The sequence below is a fragment of the Melanostigma gelatinosum genome (genome assembly GCF_949748355.1).
Source record: "Melanostigma gelatinosum genome assembly, chromosome: 6".
Lineage (NCBI taxonomy): Eukaryota > Metazoa > Chordata > Actinopteri > Perciformes > Zoarcidae > Melanostigma > Melanostigma gelatinosum.
In genome coordinates, this window is record NC_136639.1 from 12,142,087 (window position 1) to 12,165,600 (window position 23,514).

Consider the following 23,514-nt stretch of genomic DNA (forward strand, 5'->3'; position numbering starts at 1 on the left):
ACTAAAGCAGCAATGGCAGTGAAGGCTGTAAAGCAATCCAACGCATTTAAAGTAGAAAAAGCTTTATTTTAGAATCAATACTCAAGACACGTGTACAATGAAAGTCTTGAGGACAGCAGGTTGTTTTATGGACAGCTATTCCTAACAAATTCAAATACATACTTAGTTATTTCACTATATATTCATTAAACACCTTGAAAACATGCTAATTTCATGCTAACTGCCAGACTGTATGAGAGAATGATGCTTTCTAGCTAATTGTGGTGCTTATTTCACTCATAAAAAGAGCAAATGAATTAACAGATGTGTTGTTTTGTCTGCAGATTTAACAATAAAATATATTTTGGGAAATAATATGGGCTTTAATTCTTACAAGAAACAGTTGGGATACATTTATTTTCCTTTTAACAGAAAGGGCTGTTATTGTGAATTGTGAATTATAAATGTGAATTGATAGAATGTTAATTTAGGAAACGGGCACAAAACAAGAACCAGACATTGAATCCCAGTAAAACTCACAATTTGGCACAAGTCTGTCAACGCTGAACACAAACACATTCAATCTACTGCATTAGTGGTCAACCAGTAACTCCCTCCAAACCTGCTGAGCAATGCAGCTCTTGGCCAACTAGCTCTTACAGAACCGGTTTTAGGTTAACATTTCAGACTTGAGTTTAGATGCAAAGCAACAAGTGGACCAAGTAAGAGACATTTATCCAAAATTAGAAGCCACGGAGGAGGTGGGCAGCCATACAGGAACCAGACGGGCAGTTTAGATAAACATCTTAATGCCAGTCACACCTCGTATAACATTTGGATAACTTAAGAGGCCTTTGCACATGAAACCAACACCATGACAGCAGTTAATTAGCAGTTAATTAGTTAGATACAGTCAGTTGTATCTTAACATTTTTGGAAATATACTAATTTCCTTTCTTCCAAAGAGTTAAATGAGTTTTAATGAGTGAACTTTAAGAGGCTTTTCCCCCATTTCCAGTCCTTATGCTGGGCTACTCTTACCGGCAGCTGGCTGTAGCCTTAAAGTGCTAAATACGAGATTGGGAGCATTTCTATTGTTCAACGGCTGTCAGCATGACAACTGAGGGTCCTATGCTTCTGCAGCAAAGACACTAATAACATCTGAACGGCATTATTAGCTGCATCGGCCTGAAGAGGGCAGTGCAGAGCAGCGGTCGTGAGCTAACCAGTTGGGTCTGCTGACATGAACGAAATTGTAGTTAGCGCATATGTTAATGCTCTGACTCCCTTACATTGAACCTTTAATGTTATATTTACCAGATATATTTGAGTGGTATTGATCTTCTCATCTGATTTTCAGCAAGAAAGACAATCAGCGCATTTCCTAAAACAGTTTCTTTAAGCACATATTTCATACGTTTACGTCTCAGCCTTTAGGCAATTAAAAGTGGGTGAGCACCGTACTAGCATCTCATTTGGAAAATACAAGTCACTACATTCATCTGGCCAATACCACATCAGCACGAGCACAAATCCCATTGTGATGCTTCAGTACATCTAAATTTCGGATACAATTCATCAAATATACATTTAAAACGACCTCAAACAAAGTGTACACAGTATTTTACACAGAATCAGATGGCTTATTTAGTGGACAGTGCAATCACTCGTGTTCTGGAATCCAAACAGCTATCATTTTCATCTGCTACTTAAATATCCTGAGTCCAGACCTTAGTCAGGTCAAATTACAAGATTGCCTTACAAGTGGAATAACAACACAAGTGCAAAAAACAGCATGCTTATTTTACCTTCACTGCATTTCCTCAATAAGGCAACAGTGTCATCTGCATAGTCGTAAGATAAGCATCTAAAAAGGTATAAAATAGAAGAATGTCCATTTAACACAAAAGGGTGAAATCAATGCCGAGTAGACGAGGAATATATGTAACGCCGGTATCCATTCACTCTCTTCTCACACAACCCCAGTGTGTTCAGCTGCTTCACTCGTTCAGCTTCAAGAGGAGGACTGGAGATTACATCTGAAAGAAAATAGAGATATTTCAAAGCTCAAAATATTTAATGTTACTGTATTATGATTCCAAAGGGGGGGGGGGGGGGGTATTTCTTTACATCAATAACTTACATGCTGTTCCAGCTTCTGGTATTCTGTGGATTTAGGGCGACGTGTGGATCTGGACTTCTTTCCCTCCAAAAAAAAGGCAATTATCTGGGAAAAGAGAAAAGGATATTGTACGAGGCCTGGTCTACAAAACAAATATGGATGTGATTTAATGAGAGACATTGCAGAGAGGATTAATCTCTCTCGGTAACAAAATAAATCTGCACTTTCCTAAAATATCACACTATTCCTTTCGGATTGTTTCTCACAGTTGCCATGTGCTTGTTTGGGCCCAATAATAAATATGCAACTCAGAAGCTGACAAAATGTATCAAATAATATCATAATCTTGCATGACGTATTTCTGCACTGTTAGTCCGATCCAAATGTTGTGTTAACTACACCAGCAAAGATTTACAATCAGTTAAATTGTCTTCAACAGCTATAGCGCAGCAATTACTTGCTCGTCTTCATTTTTTTCCAACAAGGACGCACAGACCAAAACGGTTGACACGCACATGACATGTGAAGCCATTTACCTTGCGCTTGTTGTGGTAAGTGATGTAAAGCACTGCTACCAGCACAGCGGAAGTGACAAGGTAGGCGAAGAAATGGCTGCTTTCTTCCTCCTCATTTGGGTCATACGGACTTTTATTTGAAGTTTCTCTATTTTTGCCGTCCTTGACGTCCTCTCCTTCTGGTTTTTTCTCAGCGTTGTCCTCTCCTTCTGGTTTTTTCTCAGCGTTGTCCTCTCCTTCTGGTTTTTTCTCAGCGTTGTCCTCTCCTTCTGGTTTTTTCTCAGCGTTGTCCTCTCCTAATGGTTTTTTCTCAGCGTTGTCCTCTCCTAATGGTTTTTTCTCAGCGTTGTCCTCTCCTTCTGGTTTTTTCTCAGCGTTGTCCTCTCCTAATGGTTTTTTCTCAGCGTTGTCCTCTCCTAATGGTTTTTTCTCAGCGTTGTCCTCTCCTAATGGTTTTTTCTCAGCGTTGTCCTCTCCTTCTGGTTTTTTCTCGGCGTTGTCCTCTCCTTCTGGTTTTTTCTCGGCGTTGTCCTCTACTTCTGGTTTTTTCTCGGCGTTGTCCTCTCCTTCTGGTTTTTTCTCTGCGTTGTCCTCTACTTCTGGTTTTTTCTCGGCGGTGTCCTCTCCTGGTTTTTTCTCGGCGGTGTCCTCTGCTGGTTTTTTCTCTGCGTTGTCCTCTCCTAATGGTTTTTTCTCAGCGTTGTCCTCTCCTTCTGGTTTTTTCTCAGCGTTGTCCTCTCCTTCTGGTTTTTTCTCACCGCTGTCCTCTCCTTCTGGTTTTTTCTCACCGCTGTCCTCTCCTTGTTTTTTCTCACCGCTGTCCTCTACTTCTGGTTTTTCCTCGGCGCTGTACTCTAAAGGTATTTTGTCTTTCTTGCCTTTGTCTCCTTCTGGCTCACCTTTCTTGGCGCCCTCTGCCTCCTTCCTTCCCGACTCTGCAGGTGTTGATACATTCTCAGCTGGAGGAGTCAGTTTGCTTGCAGGCTCATTGTTTTTGTCCTTGTCAGTTGGATTTTGCTGCCCTTCATCAGTCACATCTGGCCCTTTGTTACCATTTGCATCCACACCTGCAAGTGTTTGCTTATGGTTTGTCGTCTCCTGTTTGTTTGGGTCGGTCTTACCCGATACTGTATTACTTGGCTTTCCTGTAGAATTTAGATTAGGTTCTTCTGCTGTTACCGTCTTTGCTGCGTTGTCTGCAGCACCTGCACTGGATGCTGCTGGTGAATCGGCGGTGCTAGCTGACTGATCTGTTTTGCTTTTCTGCCCCTGAGGGGTTTCTGCTGGAGCCCCTGTAAGTAAGAAGAAAATTAAATAAAAACAGAGTTTTTACCAAATGGTAAATGGACTTGTGCTTCTATAGCGGCCCCCGGGTCTTCTGCGTGTCACTTGGTCTTTTTTATTCAATATTTGAACATGTGTTGGTGAAAGGTCAATAACTACTAAGGTGGTTCCTGCACTACTAGCTAATGTAGCGACCACGTCTTGTACAGAGGCGTTCTACAGGGGGTCATATATATTCCTATCTAAACATTGTGCACTCAAATTGTCACAAACATAGAAGTAGAATTTCATGATAAAAGTACTTCTGCATGTGTGTAATTAAGCTGCTACAGTCTGTTGTGTGCACTGCACTTAAAGGTGACCTGGAGGTTACATAAAAAGGAAGGTGTGTGTGGGATGAGGGCGTGACACTTTAGGAATATGACGTTTACACAAAAGCCAGAACGTGTTTTTCGTGTAACGTGGTATTTGATTTTTCGTAAATAGTTTGGTGACAGAAACTAAAATAAAACAATACACAAAATACACGCAAGTAAATCCTACTTTCGTCACGGTTGAAACAGCAGTGACATGTTCCTTTGAATGTATGTTTATTTATTGAACTACTACAATGTAAAATGCACTGATGTTATTTTAAGTAAAGCCAACACTGAAGATAAGACAAAGCCCTGCGATTAGCTCAAATTATCTACGTTAAATCAAGTGATTGTTATACAGCAACAACTACCTTAGTCGTCTGATTTAATCGGGTTTATATGCGAGGCAAACATTCCTCTGACACGTCACTGAATAGTCTCAGGATGACATAAATAGCAAAATGACAAAAAACTCCACTCACCTATGACCAAGCAGAAACACAACAATATGGCGAACGCCAAGAAAGCCGTCTTCATTGTGTCTGCACACCAATTAAAACACAAAACAAATCTATTTAACCGGTCTCTTCTTTGAGCTCACGACACAATCCGCTGTGACAAAGCTAAGACGACAGGTTGGAGGTTTTGGTTTAAATCCTGTTCCTGCTTATGTGTACAAACGGTGCGAACCAAACCTGCTCTTCTTCTGCGGAGGGAGAAACACAGCGGTGCGCTTTAGCGCCACCAGCAGGCTGAGTGGCGACACTACAGGGCTCTGTGTTTACGCGGAAGTGATGCGTGCTGGTTCAGGGCCTCGGAGAGCTAGAACAACAGGAAAAACAGGTAAATGTAGTGTAGAGAAATGTGCTCATGCTTACAGGAAAAAGAAACGTCTTCTGCAGTCAAATCTAATTTAGTTTGTTGATTGAATAGATTGTGCATTTGTGCTTTCAACTCATTGTAAATATTTGTTTAACTGATTCCAATTGGAGTTGAAATGTGATATTGACATTACTGCATCTAAAAATGCAAGTTACATTGCACGAAAATGTGATGTTGACATGGCAAGAAAAGCTACTGCAACAGATATTTAGTGTCGCAGTTATGAAAAATGTCATTGGGTTGAGAGTTACACTTAAAGTTACACTTTTTACGCCTGTGGCCAGTTGTAGACTGTTTTGAACCAGCTGTACACAAAGCTAGAATACATCACACCTTTAAAAAACTAGGAAGATAAAGGGAAGGGTAGAGGTTCCTCTTCCCCTTTTATAAAACTGCACCTTTCCTTCATACCTGCTGCACATATCTCTGTAAGTACATTTCTCAGAGTGAAACCAAACCAAGCATGTTTGATCTGGTTTGAGCCAGCTGACTCAAGCTATTTGTGTTTTAATCTTGTCATTCGGATAGGATAGGACTTGACTTTCACGGCTGCATTATTTAGTTTGATTTGTCTGGCATGTGTGGAAACAAAGGGAGACTAAATATTTAGGCCAGATTCAGATACAGATAATTCTGTATGTATAGCTGACATCCTCCATGTATAGCTGTACTTACACCCCATTGTATTCGGCTGACCTGGACTTGTAAGGTAAAGAGCGCACTAATGAAAAGTTAAATGTTATAATACATACATATATATTGTTATTACAATAATACTAATAATTGCAATTATTATTTTATTTTCTCACTTTTTGTTCTCCTAATGATCCTTCACATTTGTGTTATTACTGCCACCCACAGGTTAGGTGCGGACATGATACAGATATACTCCACATGAGGTGATCGTGTCAGTATTTGACCTATCAGCAGATGGCAGTATTGATATACACTGCAACTGAGAAAGAAACCTGTGACAAAAGCACATCATGACATCAGATTGCTTTATGTGCATGTGTTGTGAGGGTTTAAACATGTGCTAACTTTTAATGATTTACAAATGTATTTATTCGAGAGAGTAAAATACCATTAAAAATAATTGACATGAAGTCACTGAACTTTACAGCTGAGCGCCACAAGTAGTGCCAATATTATAGGGATTCGATTTGAAGGTTTGCAGTAGTATAAGAGATGAGATAATCATCAAAATGTTAATTGGAGGTGTTTTACATCTCAGCTGGGTGTTGGGGACCTGTGGGTTCTTGTAATGAATATGTCTTAATTGTGGCAAGCTATTTGACATTTATAAAGTCCGATGATCCCCCTCATTCTTGACACCCATTTGCATTCCCATCTTTAAGGTCAAATGGGTATGAATAATACATTAAGGAGGTTCTTAAGCTCACAGCCAGCTATACCTATCTTCACAAAGACACCAGCTGAGTGTTGCTAAGCTCAGTGAATGTTACAGAAACAATCAATTAATATCACTTTGAGAAACCACATGTGAAGCAAGCACAGCATCCGGTTATTAATGGGAATATAAGGTCATGAGTCAATGGAAGACATACGATCAGCCTTTTGTGATTAGTTTTATGTAGTCTACTTGTTAACCTAAAGAACACAATGATTGGATTTTATCAGGGTCAGCCTTTTTTCTTTGTATGCATGTAGGCTAAAGGGTGCTGTCAGGTGTGCGTTTCTGTTGTTTTATTTAAAGTGCTGCAATTTAGTTCTTTTTTTAAAACAATTTCAGTGACTTATTGAATGACAGTACTCGGTGCAATATTACTACGCATGTGAACTGTCAAAGGGTTAACCTGGAATAAATTCAAGATCAAAGGAAGGCCCAGAAAAGAACCTTGGCAAGAGATTGGAAGAATTTAATGAGCAAAAATTAACATGTATTAAATCTGACCTCGTGCTTACATGGCAGATGTTGAGTGGAGCAGCAACCAGATACGTTATTAGAGGTAAACAGTGGCGTGTTACATTTTGAGTGGAGCATGGGAACTTTAAGCTATCGTACCTTATATTCTGTTTCAAATAGATGTGTTTAAAACTGAGCAAAATGGCCATCCTTTAAAATCCTACTTGCTCATGTGTTATGTTTTAAATTCCATCGATCCAATTGTGTTATAACAATAATAAAGTTTTCACTTCAATATCATGCACAATATTTTAAAAAGTAAGCAAGCACAGGTAGGGGAATGTATTTCATGGAGGAACGAACCAGGCCATTTGAAGCTGTTCCCTTGGGGGCTGAGTTTCACTGTCTTAGGAGAATTGAACATTGCACTGGATATATAGCCTTGAGGAGACAGATTTGCTGGCTGTTTTGACAACTCATTACCTGTAATTTCACTGACAGATTGGTGAAGTGACTCTGAGCAGGCAGCCGTGGCACTCTGTGGTTTGTGCCTGGGATGATGTAAGATAGACCGGCAAATAAGAAAAGATTTATTCTGGCTAATGATGGCTTAAAACAGAGCGGGGGAGACTTGACAGTTTGGTGCCTCTACGGGCTAAACTGAAACACATCCTCAGTCCACCTGTCTTCAGTTTTAGAAGCCTGTTTGAAATAGAGATAATGATAAATAATATCTGCTCACTAAATCTCATTAAAATCCCAGATATTCATGACAATGTTGAAATCATTCTTGTGGTATCTAAGCTTAAAACCAATTAACCCAGACTGCCCTGTTGGTCCAATGTGCCTGATGGTGCACTCTCTGGAAATGTATCTTTACTGGAATGTAAACATACTGAATGTTCCAATCAGCTCAATTGCTGTTGAAAAGTAACATTTCCCAGCCCTGTAGATATCCCTGTGGGTATGATCTTGGTTAAATCAATAGGTCGGGAGGGGGGGGGGGGGGGGGGCATCGGTGGGCTCGTCCAGGCCACCCCCCTGCTCTGACATAATTGGTCCATCCCTGGCACTGCTCCTCATCTCCAAAGCCACCAAAAACTGTAACCTACCTTGTGTATTTTTCACTAATTGAAATGCCTAATGAGGTCCCTGGGGCTCCATCCCATTACCTCTGAGTTAATTAAATCCTAAGCAGTGTGCCAAACGGTGAATAAAGATGCAGTAAAAGTGCAAGAGGAACAGGGAACCCAGGCAGGGTTTGGTGTGCTGGGATGAGGCTGACCTGCTTTTTTGTCATTGTTGTATACACTATATTCCGAGAAGGAGCAGACGACTATTATTTTTTTATTGGGCTTCAAATTTTGTTACTCTGGTTCAGGCGCTCATTTTCCAGTGTGGTTAGCCTAATTCTGCTTTATTAATCATTAAACTCCCTGCCACCATCAGCAAGGCTTTTATGAATATGTTCTTTATAGTGCTAAAGGAGAACACAAGACTAAAAATGGCAGGGGTGTTATGGAGTCTTATTCAATTTGAATGTGGCTGTAAATTATTCTGCTCATTAAATCTACATTTGTAACACCTACAAAAGGCAGTTTTTGACTTGTTATGCGCTGTGGTCGCTCGTATGAGAATAGTAATCTAAACCACATTACCTCGTGAAAGAAACCTTTATTAAATGACAAAAACATGGGCTGACAGAATGCAAAAATACAGAAAGAGACATTTCTTTTAAGAAACAATTTCAAATGTTTATTGAACATGTCAAAGAAAGGGGCACACACTCGTGAATTGAAAAGGGGGCTGCAATTATTGGCCAGTACTATGACTTCAACTTAATACTAACATTCATCAGGTTTTGGCTGAAAAGAAAACGTGTTTTTGTTCCTTTTTGTTTTTATAAAGAAACGTTATGTACATTGGTTCTTTTATACAAGAGGTTCATTGGATAAATGCATCAAAAAGAAACCAGTTCTGCAGTAAACTTTACAAAAAATACATTTTGTTTTCATTCAGAGTTGTAGAAAAGGAGATAGTCAAATATTGACCAATAATATTTCTTCCTTTTCATTGTTTAGAAAAAAAGCTGTTTTAATACCTATTTTAAAGAAAAAGCAATATACAGCACAATACATGGGAGAAAATTGCCTTTGCGAATTCATTGAGTTGGTTTGGTAACCAAGGAGAGGGGCTGCGACTGGAACAGGGCATGATGGGAGTGAAGGGCTGCCTGATGGAAAGGGGAAGGGGGGGAAAGCATGGAGGGGTGCAGAGAGGTGAAGGGGATTGGCCTGGTGAGGATGGGTGTGGTCGACTGGCTACCTGAAGTACCATGTGGGATTGAGTGGTGGGTATGGGAGGAGGAGGAAGAGGAGGAGGATGATGAAGAAGAGGATGTGGATCCAGAAGCCTTCCCAGAATGGGAGAAGTGGTGGTGCATGCGTCCCTCCGGTTTGGTGGTGAGCGATAACGGCTGCGCCTGCTCGGAGTGAGTGGCGGCAGGAGCAGCCGGGGAGGCCAAGGCTGCAGAGGGAGTGGCCGGTGAGTCGAGCATGCTGCCGTGGGACGACGCAGGGCTGTCGCACATCTTGTCCGAGGGCAGGTACTGCACGCACTGTTTCTTGTTTCTTATCGAGAAGTCTGGCGGGAACAAAAGGAGAAGTGAGGAATCTGAATTATGGATCTGCTGCTGGCTTCAAATCTGGTTCATGTCCCTCAATGCTCCCACTGACAGAAGTGAACAAGTCTTTATCAAAACAGTGACGACGATGGCAGTGAAAGTTGTGAAACACGACACGTTCAAATCAACTTGAAAACACATTGCAACACAGTGAGTGAAACATGATGTTAGACATATTCAGACGGTATGCATTCATGATGCAATAGAAGAACAGGCCACACTACAACAACATGTGCACTGTGTGGACAGCTCTCTTAATTTGGGCAAATGACAGAGGTCGTTTGGTTGCACAGCAACAGACATACCTGCCACTATTAGCATTGAACCTCATAAGCTGCTTGTCAAAGTATAGAAGCACGGAAAACGTTAGTAAGTGTTAGTGGTGAAAAGAATCCATGCAGAAAAGGTAGACATGAACAATAGAATAAAGGTTCAGTGTAGCAGGGTCGCACTTTCCAGTTTGTGAAGAAATAATCTAGATCAAGGTGGTCGGGAAGAAAAGGCCGCTCACCTTCTGGTTTCGAGTCGGGTTTATTGTCCCTCTTCCTCTTTTTCCTCTTTCCCTGCACAGATGAAACAATTCTATTAACAACAGTTTTTATAGGGAAAGTAAACCCCTCACTGAAGACCGACTTATAACAACAAAAGCGTGATTACTGGAATTGACTGGTAAAGTAATATTTGATTTGAGTCTGGTGAGAGAAAAGGGCTTGTTTCTAACTTCCTCTACTTATTAATATAGGAGCTGATCATGGAAATGTGCTACTTACATAGTTATCCCTGGCTGACCACCCTGGGTAGAGCTGAGAGTGGAGTTGCCTCTCTTTTCTGGCCAGCTCATAGTATTTGGCTTGTTCCTCTCTTGACAGGGAATGCCACTGTGGACAGCGATGGAAAAGACAGAAGACATCAAAGAATTGCTAAAACACAGAGTTGTAAACTCGCATGCCCTTCTCTGCTACTTACCCGTCTTCCAAGGATCTGGTTGATGGCAGCGCTCTCTTTCAGAGTGCACTCTGCCACTACTTTGGCTCTCATCTCCTTCATATACAGCATGAAAGCATTCAGAGGTTTCTTGATATGAGGCCTCTTGTCCTCTTCTTTTTTGGGCGGAACGGGGGATTTCCTGCTAATCCAAAATGTGAAAATAATATGCTGTTATTAAACTGTGAGGGGTTGAGAGGTGCTGGTGAATTATAGCAAACAAGGGGAAATATTGTGCGGCAACGAAAGCAGGTTTTGATACAATTAAAGACTTTTTTTTTAAACGTTCTTACGCGTGCATTGAGGGGCTCATGTCATTGGGCTCCTGTTTGATAGCCGGGGAGACGATGGCGGGATGGGGAATGCCGGTCTGGTGGAGGCCGTGCGGAGAAGTCACCATGTGAGGGGAGAAACGGCTGGACACCAAGCTGTGAGGGCAACAGGATTCAACAGTTGAAGAGTCTGGGTTAACAGCAAACCTCTGTTAACCTGTCGAGAGGAGGTTCAGCTAGCTTGGGCACATAACCGCCCTGCCTTAACCTCCGGGTGAAATCCACTGTGCCTACTGCGTCAGTCTAGACTAAATTCATACGCACAATGAGTTACATGCTTGCTTTTTTTTTGTTGAAATAGAGACTTTTTCAAAAGCCCCTTTATTCAGCAATGGCTGGAGAAAAGTAGAGTGTGTTGTTACCATGGTAACAGCATGGCCGTGACACCTGAAACCACTTTCCTCACCGCGTTCTGACAGCCGTCCGCACAGAACACCTTCACACTGTCTCTCTTTATGTCCAATTGTTAATACAATGGAGCATTGTAATGAACAAGGGGGGGGGGGGGGATTAAGCTCCATATCCCTCTATCGCACACTCGCAGGTTAATGTTAGATTGGAAAATTCCTCTATTTTAACATGTCACACAGGCTGTCATGAGAGACCGAGCACAATATAGCCTTGTACTCGCAGTCCAGAGTCATCAGCTTTACACTCAAGTATGGACCAACCCAGTCTTAACTTAATATACATAGAGACTTTTGTAACTGCTGCACATGTAATATTGGAGTCCAGGTGGAAAATGCTCACACTTCAAAGCTGAATCCTCATTCAATATTTACTCTCTGACTGAATATAAAATCTGACCTAAAGTAAAAACGTGTGTAAAGCCATGAAGTCTAATAATATATATGTTATTAACAACTGATGTGTGGCGTTATTTAACATTTTTTCTATGTGCCACTTAATAATTCATGCTGTATAAACAAGGAGGTGCCATTTCATCCACTCGGTAATAAACCTATACCGACTAAATCTGTAAACATCCCACTCAGTCCCTGATGAATATCTCAATGCTGCTCCAAGTGATGGCATGCACATTTTGAAAATAATGCTTCCATTAGCGTTCATCTAATGCAGTCACATTGATGTTACCTACAGTTTGTTGTTGCCATTCGATGTTTTTCTTACTTTTACTCCTATTGGTTTCATTTTTATTTGCAAAATCACAATTTCAATGTATAAATAACAAATAATGAATGAAATACTGTAAAGACTCCCGTGAGGTGTGTTCTGATTGTTGTGAGTCCGTCTCAGGATGGAACTACACATCCTATTGATCACAGGGACCCTTCTGAATATTTCATCTCATACGTACACCGGAAGGCTCGCTACAAATCTTTCCAATTTTGAAAGAGGGTCAGAGAGTTTAGCCTGATTGGACATGTACCGGTAGGTTCAGATGAGCTTTGATTTGTCGTCATTGATTCTCAGCCCTTTCATCTCTGCTTTATGTGTGTGTGTGTGTGTGTGTGTGTTGTGGAGTGGCTCAGAACATTGGCTTGACCAGAGCAGTTTAGCTCAAGGAGAAAAGACAGGAGAGGAGTACTGAATGCCAATAATGCCTTCCCTCAATTTAAGAAGCTGAACTTGTCTGTGATAGACGTCAGACCTCATATCCCTTTGCAGTCCTGACACAGCTGCAAGTGTCTTATTCCAAATAAGACTCATTCTATTTCTGTAAATTGTTGCCAAAAAAGTTGTAGACAATTGGAGTTGAAAGATGCACACCAGCCATTTATTTCACTACTTGTTTAAAAAGGCTGGCATAGAGGGCAAGAGAAATGTGATTACAGCATGTCATGGAAGCAGCAGATATTAGATGTCTCCCTTTGGGAGGGTGGGGGTGTTGCCGAACATGATCCGCTCACCTGGACATGGATGCATTCATTGCTAGCGCTGGATAGGGGTGACGGAATCCCCCCGGAGGGATGGAGTACATGGGCTGGCCCTGCCTGAGAGACAGAGGGAGACAGAGTGAGGTGTGAGGTGGATCAAACACAGCTGACAGCTAACCCACCAGCACTAATCCTCTACTCATCAACTCAAATCCCCTGCTCGTGGAACAGCGGCGTTGCAATTGATTACGAGAGCCGTAGCAGAACCCGTAAATGTTCATAAATTCCTCCTGGTGAACTCAAATGCAAAAACACTTGCTATGGTACAGATATGGTGCTCCTGCACTTAGACGACAGAGCATAAAAATCAGCCATCACTTTAAACAAACTTGGTGTCCTTGTCATCGTTTTCATCTTGAGCTTTATCAAACTAATTTGTTGTGCTTTCCTAAATCTGAACTCACAGTTAATTCGCTAGCATCAGTACTTTAACTGTGGCGTGATTTGCGACTAAGAACAAAACACATCTGGCTGAGTGGACAGCTGAGAATAGAAGTGACTTACTGTTGCATGAACCAGCCCAGAGGGTGTGCGATGGAACCAACAGCACCAGGAGACAGCGGGTAGTATGGAGAGAGCTCTGACGGGTGAGGTGTCCGAGGAATACCTGCAGGAGCCACAGACAGAGGAAACATGCTTTTAAAATGCAGCGTATATATCTGCTGAGGTGACATGCTATATACATAGATATTTTTAAAACAATATCTAACCGCACTTTTGATGCTCCTTGCAAAATCTATCTGCCTTCAGAGTACAGCAGCTGTGGTGAATTCACTTCGGTGTTTCCAATAGTGACCAGTTTTCAAGGTGAAAAAAAAAGACAAAATGTCCATAGAAACTTGAAACTCAGTACTTTCCAAACTGAAACCGTTTTTTTTCCCCAAAATGTTTCTTTACATGCTGTTCCCTTCATGACCCTATCGAGCTCATTAGCGTGCCTTCGTTTGGGCCCATTCAGTGCCGGCCTCCTGGTTGCTGTGGATAATCCGATACTTCTTTTCAACTGCGACAAGTGGTAATTATTCGGACTCATCGTAACTGACATGAATTTAAATTGACTAAAGCCTCTCACAAAAGTGCAATTTTCTTACAGCCACATTTCAGGACTACTGACAGATTTTATGTGGAATATCACTTTAACATCTACAGTGTACAGTGACGTGAATCAATGTCCATCTATGACAAATTACCTGTCTTTGGGTCGAGGATCTCCGGGGAAAGGTGTGATGGCGGCGTGCCGGGGGAGAAGTGTTCATTGCTGTAGGTGATGAGGGGTGTCAGTGGGTGGACATGGTGGGCATGCTGCACCACTGGGACTTTATTGGACTGTTTATGACGAGAAAAGAAAGCGAGAGAAGAACAGACACAAAGAAGTTATGAGCAGGAGGTGACAAATGTGTAACGAGTGTCTGACACATAACATTTGAAAGATAGTGAATGTAATCCATCAAAGCTATTATGCCTTTGGCTGAAACGAGCATATCCGACAGTGGATACCGCACAGGATTGCTGTTGCCCATTGTTCAAAAGAAATGCATGCTGTAAACAGTCCATCGTGTGTGAATGCCCTCTACGGTAAACATAACATCAGTCTGTGCGTGTGACCGGCCCTGTGATGCAATCTGGACCGGCACCAAGGAACACTAAAAAGCCCTGCAGACCCGTGCCAAGACTATTATGGCCATTTAGCTGAGGAGAGAACTGTTTGTTCAGTCCAACAAGAAAAACAACGGTGCTACCGAGTCCAAAAGTCACACCAGTGAGCCCCAAACAAACACAATCAGGCTAAGTTTAACTGAATACCAATGAACAAGTGGAGACATCATCTCCCACTCTGTCTCACAGCAGTCACTTGATGGGAAGACGCAGACGCCCATGGGTGGATTACACTGCCACGTTGCACTGCAGATGACCCTGATGTAAGAAAAACACTGAAAGTTCTGTATAACTTAAGATAAGTGGTGAAGAACAGGAAGATGGAACTTCCTTTAGCATGCAGCGTGGATCTTTTTAGCTATTTCAACAATACTTAACGCACAGAAACTAGCCGAGAACTGACCGGCATTGCGGCTACATTGCGGCATTGCGACGAGGATAATAAAGACAATAATAATAACCAGCGTCTCTACTTTCATTAGGCAGCGCTCAGCCTGGCAGTCATTTCCCCTGGCTGCCTGGCTGAATAGAGCACTTGTTGGCTCAACTTGTCACATGGGAGGGTCAAGGGGTGGAGGGGGGTGGGGGGAGAAAGGAGTCTTGTTCGTCTAGGCTAACCTTTCTTCAATATCCCTCCCCACCCCCTTCTCAACCTCTCGTCTCTCTCCAACGTGGTCTGCTAGGGAACAAGGTTTGCATTGAGACTTCTGTACACTCTCTTGCTTCACGCTGCTAAGAATTGTTCCAAATCTTTGCTTTTTTTCCGCCACTTTTCTTTTTATTTTTTTTTAAAGGAAGGTCCAACCTTTTCCTCCTTTTAAATCTTAAGCAAATTGGTTTCTCCCGTGTCTAAAGAACGCTTTGATTCTGTTAATACCAGTTGGAGTGAGGAAAATATTTACTGTTGTTAAACATGGCTATATTAAGATCCCTTTGCTCAGGACTTTTTTTTGGTTTCTCCAGACTTAAGAGCATATAAGGTCAATGCATATGATGATGCACAGAGAACACAATTCCACACAACACGGAGAAGGCTTTGATGAAGCTTCATGGCAGAAAAAGTGTTGACCTGCTAGGTTGAAATCCCAGGTCCCACATGTCATGTATATTTGAGTTGTGCTTTGTTGTTCTACTTAATGTACAATATGCCTGAATTCTCCATATATTGTGAGGGCTGTTTGAGACCTCTAGACCTGGGTGCCAGCACATTTTGGGAAGCACTTCAGTGAGAATTTGAAATGATGCCTATTAATTATTCATATCCTGGAATACACCAATCGTGTGCTCTACACATATTTCTAAGTTTGAAGGCACTCGTTTTAACTCCGGGCTGTCTTTCCGTTCAGCAGCGCCACAGAATGTGGAGAAAAATAGAGTATGCAGGGTGCACATATGCAAAACTATTCTGAACTGTATCCTACCTGCCAGAGCAAATTCCTCTTCTCAAATCAGAACATTTTTGAATGATATGTATCAAAATCTGCATACGTTGTTTTTACGAATTTAAATGTATTAAGTTCTCCAGAGCTCTGAGCACAACATGTGGTTTTGTGAAATTGGAAAACTAGACGAATGGCTCAATCATGAATTAAACCAAACACTCACGAATCAATGCCTTCTTTCACTTGCTTTATGTGTAGAGGTAATATTCCTCGAGCCCATGTGAGCTTCATACGTCTGGTTTCATGATCCACAAGCAAAGTGTAATAAGGAAACCACAAGGAACATGAGCCGTGTTTTAAATATAAACAACATCTACGCGATAGGACGGATAAAGGCCGACCTGGAACCAGATGGTATCTACATCGGCAGACAGAAATCATGCTCTTTACACAGACGTGCTTGTTGTAAACAGGTCTGCAGTGGTGCATAACTCTCAACGAGCAAGGAAAAACACCCAGAACCGGTCTCAGAGTGGATTGGACATAGTAACAGGAAGTTTTAAAGGAGGAAAAAACAGCAAAAAGTTGCTGAGCCGGTCCAGAGAAAAGATGTCTCTCTCTTAAGAGGGTTTGAAGCTAAAAGGCCGAGGTGGCAGTACCTCGCATGGCTGTCCAACTTGGAACGGCACTAAGAAAAGCACAGTCCTTGGTCAGAGTGGGTGGAGGGGTGGATTTCATTCAAGCAAACATGTTTTTGGATCCTTGCACATCTGAATTGAATTACTAGGCAAACAGCCGATGGGGAAGAGAGCTTAGAACAAACTGAATAACCCTGCAGCTTTGTGTGTCTTTATGCTCCGTGATTCTGGGTGGGAGGCTCAGAGGCCTTTCAAAACTCCAGGAAAGACAGGGTGAAAAGAATGCCTGGCATGCTGAGAAATCCAAGCCTTGTTTGTCAACGGCAACAGGAAGCGGACGTGAGAGGGGACTGACCGTGTCGTATGTCTCTAAAATCAACCACTCCAAACTATGCCATTCATCACAGACAACGTGTGCTTTGCGTCTGGTGATCGACTCTGAATGGGTCAATGGGAGTAATATTCTAGTTTAAAATAATGCAGCAGAGCGGCGTCATATTACCAGAGTGAATATCCCCAGTGGTAATTCAATTAATTGAGAGAGCTCTTAACACAATCAGCACAGCATATATAGACGCAAACATGGACGGGGGAACTCGTGTGGTAATACATATTTGTACACTGACAGATCAATTCTAAATCCTAAATTCTCTTCGTTTCAGAGTTTGAATGGAATCAAAGCACCGGTTCCTTTTCTCATTTCTGAAGAGGAGCTCGTCTCTGCAGTGGCCCAGCAGGACTGCAGACCTCAGATCAGTATTCAGTTCAATCCTCCCAAAGCCTTTGATTTCATGATGGATCCCGGTTGTTCACTGCCTAATGCAAAACGAGAGAATCTCACCGGACTTCCAGTCAAAGGTCTGTTGGAAGAATATCGATCGAACGCAAGTATGTGTCTCTCTGTGGGAGAAAAAAACCCGCAGATTTTTAGTTAATATCTTTACTTAAAGTGCCATATAGCCCTGACAGTTGAAGATTTAACCGGACACATGCAGCAAGACAAAAAGCATCGCTGGAATGCAGCTCTAAACCTCACCACTTCAATTCACTTCAACAATTCTGTGACGAAGTGACTCATGACACGCTGACAGCACCATGTCCCTCGATGCCTTGATTACTCTAGACGGCGCTAATACAATATTGAAACAAAGAGGGCGATTCTAGTCTCCCTATCAAGTGAAGATCAGCCTATATTTGAGCACTGAGTGCACCGTGATCTGATAACTGAGGGACAGACACCCCTGGTCAGTTACACCTCATTAGAGAGTCACAGCTCTTTCTCATCCAGAATAACAGCACTCGTCAGTGTAGTCGGTAATGACACAGAGAATAGGCATTATGGAGAAATTACTGCAAGTGACTGAATGACATCAGAGCGGAAGGTACGCAGCCATGACATCATTATCAGCAGAATGTTAATGACTGTGAATCGGTGCGCTGTGGAAGATGAGTACGAGACGCACATGTTTCAGACAGTAGCACCACCTCGTCCTCTCCTCTCCTCTCCTCTCCTCTCCTCTCCTCTCCTCTCCTCTCCTCTCCTCCTCTCTGGTCCAGCTCGGCCACTACTGATGGGCTGACATGTTCCCAATACTGCATCACCTGGCCCTGCAGCGCCTTTGATGTATTATTCATGGAGAGGCAGCCCTCTGAACACAGGGGTCTATGTGGGGGTTTTGGGGTGCTGCGCGTATTTGTGTGTGCATGTACATGTGTGTGTGTGTGTGTGTGTGTGTGTGTGTGTGTGTATATGAAAAGCTTGCTCCCGTCTTCCCACACCAGCACCACCATTACTACCAAAAGCAATACCAACTGAATGCTAAACAAACCTGCCTGTTGAATAATTGAGGATCTCAGGCCAGAGCAGGCTCTGATTAGCATACAGGCCTTATGGACCCAGTCTGCACAGTGACAGGATGGTCTTTCCCTGGACTGTGGTATCCACTGAACACTCTCATTTCTACTTAACAACCAATTGCCAGAATTAGAAGAAATATCACCGCAATTTCAGTTTACCAACATATATAGCATTAACCTCTGTAGGCATATGTGGGAATGATATCATTCACCAAAAATCATCTTCAAGCGGAGGCTCGCCAGTGGATGATTTATTGAGTAACTTGACTGAGCAGGTCTGTAACTAATATACCTTTTCAGTCCACTAACATTATTGAATAGTTGACATGCATATGAAAATATAAGATATACATGTGCCTGCAAGCTAATCTTGACAGATATTCCAAACCATGACAGTCCATCATAAAAGCAAAACAACGATGTCAGATTTAACACATGCTTGCAGAATGACTGCAGGACTACAGGTCTGCTCCAGGAGTCCCTGCTGGTGTCTCCTCTCCTCGGGTCTCTCTCTTTGGCTCCTCTTGGCCCTGGGCAGTAATCCCTGGCCCCCCATGTGTGCCCATCCGCTCCCCCTGCTCTCATTAGTGCAGTGTTGGGGCCTGGGGAGCCTGCAGGCCTGGGGAGCCAGCCTGCTGCTCCCCTCCCACTCTTCCACTCTCTCCTCGGCTGGAGTAATGAGCACATAATCAGCCTGGCTCCCTGTCAGCAGCAGCACACCAGAGGGGCATGTGGGCTCCTGGCCCAGAGTGGGGGGTAAGGCCACAGCAGGGTGTTTCACTCCCTATCCTCCGTGCCCAGGGTACACCGCACCCGGTATTGGTGTTTCCCACCACTAATCAAATGACCCTCTACTCACAGGTCACCAGATCAAGCATGGCGACTTCCTCTTTTAGTTCACATGCTGAAAGCTAATCACACACTTTCAATGAACTTCCCTGCCTTTTATACTGCTTTGAAATGAAAGTGTTGCACAAGTTCTTAGACACCAATGTTATCCCATGTTGTTTTTCAGCCAAATTAAGTGTTTCATTTGCAATCTTTGGCCTTGGAGTGCACACTTATTAGAGCTGTGCTATTCAATTGCAATAAAAAATAATATAATGATAAGAAATAGCATACAGTATCGACTCTAATTTTAAAACCAAGATACAAAGAAGCCTCCTTCCATGTTAACAACGATGTAGAACCTGTATATGTATTTATATGTTCCTATGTGCAGATATGAAAGCATCTAAAATACATTTAATTGCATGCAACAAAAGGATAAACGTTGCGAACTTGAGCGCACAAAGGGGAAGGCTACTTATTATTCCGATGATGCAAGTAACATTTCTCCCACAAAACAGTTGGATTCCTCAGTCTTCTACAATGTTTCTAACTGTATCGACTTTTCTGGATTAATGACGTTCAAAGCGATGAAGGCCAAGCTAAAAAAAAAAAAAAAAAAAGCACCAACGCAGAGCCACATGAAAAGTAGCAGCAACCACTGAAGGACAGAACAGAAACAATCCAAAAGGAGAACTCAACCTCAGTCAAAGTGCTTTCATTTCCTTCAAATTCAACTGCTATTATCGTACTCACTGGTTGGACTTTTTCTCTTCATTCGGTCTCCCTACATTGCAGATTCACGGATTTGATTAAATTAAAACATCGTCTAAGCTACTCAAAATCCATTTTCTGCAACAAATCTTGACACAGAAGCTGCTGTGTCTCACAGAAAAAAATCAACAGGGTCACTGCCAGGTCAGCATTTATTCAAATAAATATATATGTAATTGGTTTCTATTGAGACTTAAGTCAGTCCTGGATTCCCATGAGCAAACTCTGTCCCATCACAACAATGTCCCATTGACTGCGCTCAATGAGGACTTTATCATGTGCATCGCTGCGTTTATGGGATCCAACGAATCAACCACAAACTCAGCAAGCACATCTAGCCAGGATAAGTAAGGGCCGGGTTGTGCTGAGTATCAACGGCTGTATTTACTACAGTGTAGTGACAGTGGCTTTCTGCTCCATGCACGGCTTAATACGACTCCTCGAACTAAAAAAAAACGCCCTGATACAATCAAGCAGGTGAGATGCCAGATAGATGCTCATGTTATCGAATGTTTTCAATCTCAAACACACATCCGTCAGTGAAGCCACAAAGCAAACAGGTCTGCCGAGGCCCCGCATTGTCTAACCAGAGTGAGACACCGTGATGACTAGTTCACACCTGTGTGGGAAAATTCAAGAATGGCAAGGAGGTTCGAACTTGAGAGATTTATGGAGTTTTTGTGGTGAAAGGCAGACAGACTGTTCAGCAGTTTGCCTGCGGGTGCTATAGGGGTTGTGGCGGAGGCTGTGCATGGATGGATGGGAGCCAGTATATTTACATGCACTATAACTTTGTTATTGTGAATTACCACATAATGGTGACCGTTTGATAAAAGCATTTTTTTTCCCAGTAAACTGATTCCCCCAGTAAGTTAACGCCCCGTAGGATGTAGCCTGGAGGAAACATCTTATTAGTGCCATAAAATAAGGGAGGGAAAGTAGTTGGACACTGCTGGTGTTCACACAGTTATTTGGTGTGTGAAATTTTGATGTCGAAATTATTATTACATTTTTTTTTCTCCCTCCTCTAATCAGCCATGGTGCTCTTTGGTCAAACACACTTTTTTCTAGCACACTCCATAATCAAAATGTAGTTTTGTTTTGAGTGTCTACTTACTAAATGCCCCGGAGTTGGAGAACGAGAGTCTTTTAGTCCTGCAGATCCGGGAACGTCCAAAAGAGGCCATTTCATCTGCAGGTACTGCGGGTGACAGAAAAGGAGCAGAATTATATAACGAAACCAAACATTTGGCAGGGAAAACACAGTAATAAAAATATAAAATACACAAGATGTAACAGAATGCATTCCAAAAAAGACATAACGAAGAGACAAAACTCTCTGATATTTACTGTTACTCAACTGGAGGGACTGAAGCAAAAATAGTATGAATGGCGTCAAGCCCGCAAAGATCTCCAGCAGACACCTGTACCAGACCCACACCGCTGCTGGAGTCAGACAGTGATTTCTGGCACGGGGTAGAGTGGGGAGAGCGATGTGAACACAACGGACTGGTGGAGGACTGTGAAATTGCCGTTTGTCAAGGAAAAACAAGAGGCCAGCTGTGGGCGCCCGTCACTGAGCGGGTGGGAAGAGACAGCTGGAAGGAAGCCCTACTTACAGAGCAGCAAAAAGGTTGAGCTGCGGACTCGAAACTAACTCCCGTCTCCATTGGTTTGGCCTTTTGACCCCGAAAATAGTCCTTCCTCCATTCAGTATCACACCTTTTCACACATGTATCAAAGTTATCACAAAGGGTTGTGTAAGTGTTTGCAAACACAGATTCCCATCACCGTATTACCGCTGCCCGTTCCTTCGCCGCTGTGCCACAGAGTTGGAGCTATATGTACGCGAGGGGAAGTTTTTGTGATTTACTGCTTCATACAACAAGCTGAGCTTCTTTCTTTTTTTCTTCCTGCAGCAATGGACATAGCATGAAGCCAGAGCTCCAAAAGCACGGCTCAAACATCTGCTTCATAAATCAGTTTAAATACCGGACACAGCAGCCTGTCATGCATGTGGATTTTCTCTCTGGACTGGTACAATTTCAAATGAATTAAAAGGGTTTTATATATTGTAGGTTCATCCAGGCCCATGTAGTGCAGATACATAAAGATATAATAGTACATTTAATAAAATGCATTTTGTGCATGGGAACGTGTTATGGGTTATAAATTCTGTCTGGAAGTTGCGGTTACACAATCTTCCCATGCAGCCTCTGTTATTATTCTACAATGTATACCGTCATTTTTACTGAAATAGCGTTGCGCTCATGAATTCCTATACGCACAAGCAGTTTGGTGTCCACCCAGAGCAAACATCTGATGAATGGAGAAGATAATAAATAGTGTCCGACATTTTAAAAATGACTGACAAAAGCAGTTAAAGAATATATGCAAAGCTTTGTCTGCTTTTCAAAAAGTTGTTGCAGGATAAATGATGACAAACAAGCAAACTGGAGGAGTCACGCATTCAGGTTCTGATTTTTAAAACTTCATTCATCACTCAGGGTTTGTAAGGAGGAAGGAAGCTTGGATGGCTGTGGTTTAAAAATGGAAAAGACATTATAGCAGGAGGGGGGGGGGGGGGGAAGGGAGAGGAGGGGGAAAAAAAACATTTTCAGGAATGAGTTTGTCGGAGCAGGCGGAGGGTATTGTTTCCTGACAGCTGGGGTCCAACAGAGACCGAGGCAGGGGGAAGGGGACCCTTTTTCCCTTCGAAAAGGGGGGAAATTCTTAGAGTTGACATCAGCCCTCTTCATTTTCACTATACTGCTCAAGGCTGAATCGTAAGTTCCAACTAATGGGCCCAAGTCCATACAACTGTCAGGAGGCAGTTGCTTTTAGAGGCTGCTATTGAAACTTTACTCTGCTGTGTGCATGGCGCCTAATGAATGCTGCTCTCAGGAGAAAAAATCCAAAACAATGCAGTTTTCCCTGTCTAATCTATGTCAATCATGAGCCCTTCCACAAATGAAACGCGCGCTATTGTGAGCGTTTGGTCTTGCCCTGCCGTGCCCACCCCGGCTCTCCCACCCAATCCATCCCTTATTTGACAGCGTCTGCCAGGACTGAGGAACATGCCCCCAGGCACTTTTTTTTTACTGAGCGCCTACTTTTCTTTTAATTGCCAGCATGCCCTATGGAGCAACTGTTCACACACTCCCTGAAACATCCAGCCAGGTAATGCCAGCCGCACACTGTCACATTAGCTCCAGTCCAGACAACAGCAGCACACCACTCACCAACACATGAGAGGGAGAGCGGGAGAGAGCGGGAGAGAGAGGGAGGGTGTTTGGGTCTATGAGTTGTTTCAGGAAACAAAAGGCGAGGACTTGTGGGACGTGCTGCTCAGCAAAAACTTTCTCAGTGAAAAAATAGACCACAAGGGAAGCGTAAGAAAAAAAGTAAGGACAGCTGAATGATAGCGAGCGCATAAAATGGATGATTAAAATAGTTGTGACATGTGATATGAAATGG

At 42.7% G+C, this 23,514-nt stretch overlaps 2 protein-coding genes across 3 annotated transcripts in view; both read right to left on the bottom strand.

The window, feature by feature from the left end:
- Nucleotides 1-103: 103 nt before the first annotated feature.
- Nucleotides 104-4,916, bottom strand: tgoln2 (trans-golgi network protein 2). Its single transcript, XM_079270240.1, has 4 exons — nucleotides 4,739-4,916; nucleotides 2,638-3,908; nucleotides 2,123-2,206; nucleotides 104-2,018 (listed from the first exon to the last, which is right to left on the bottom strand). Exons 1-4 carry the CDS (start codon nucleotides 4,791-4,793, stop codon nucleotides 2,013-2,015), a joined length of 1,416 nt encoding a protein of 471 aa, XP_079126366.1. The 5' UTR covers nucleotides 4,794-4,916; the 3' UTR covers nucleotides 104-2,012.
- A 3,830-nt stretch (nucleotides 4,917-8,746) lies between these two features.
- Nucleotides 8,747-23,514, bottom strand: part of tcf7l1b (transcription factor 7 like 1b) — a 40,144-nt gene continuing 25,376 nt past the window's right edge. Inside the window, exons 5-13 of one of the 2 annotated variants that reach the window (XM_079270138.1) lie at nucleotides 21,155-21,238; nucleotides 14,093-14,228; nucleotides 13,407-13,509; nucleotides 12,876-12,959; nucleotides 10,966-11,100; nucleotides 10,655-10,817; nucleotides 10,459-10,566; nucleotides 10,200-10,251; nucleotides 8,747-9,648 (exon numbers count right to left, since the gene is read on the bottom strand). In XM_079270138.1, the coding sequence (XP_079126264.1) occupies nucleotides 9,167-9,648; nucleotides 10,200-10,251; nucleotides 10,459-10,566; nucleotides 10,655-10,817; nucleotides 10,966-11,100; nucleotides 12,876-12,959; nucleotides 13,407-13,509; nucleotides 14,093-14,228; nucleotides 21,155-21,238 (1,347 nt within the window). In that variant the 3' untranslated portion in view covers nucleotides 8,747-9,166. The remainder of the gene's footprint in view (nucleotides 9,649-10,199; nucleotides 10,252-10,458; nucleotides 10,567-10,654; nucleotides 10,818-10,965; nucleotides 11,101-12,875; nucleotides 12,960-13,406; nucleotides 13,510-14,092; nucleotides 14,229-21,154; nucleotides 21,239-23,514) is intronic. The other variant, XM_079270139.1, reaches the window with a different exon arrangement.

What these genes read in the sequence shown, in the direction of transcription:
- tgoln2 (XM_079270240.1), bottom strand. Translation starts at nt 4,793, where the DNA reads ATGAAGACGGCTTTCTTGGCGTTCGCCATATTGTTGTGTTTCTGCTTG. An exon ending in GTGTTTCTGCTTGGTCATAG is followed by an intron (nt 3,909 to 4,738) that starts GTGAGTGGAGTT and finishes TCTTACTTACAG; the next exon opens with GGGCTCCAGCAGAAACCCCT. An exon ending in CTTACCACAACAAGCGCAAG is followed by an intron (nt 2,207 to 2,637) that starts GTAAATGGCTTC and finishes CTCTTTTCCCAG; the next exon opens with ATAATTGCCTTTTTTTTGGA.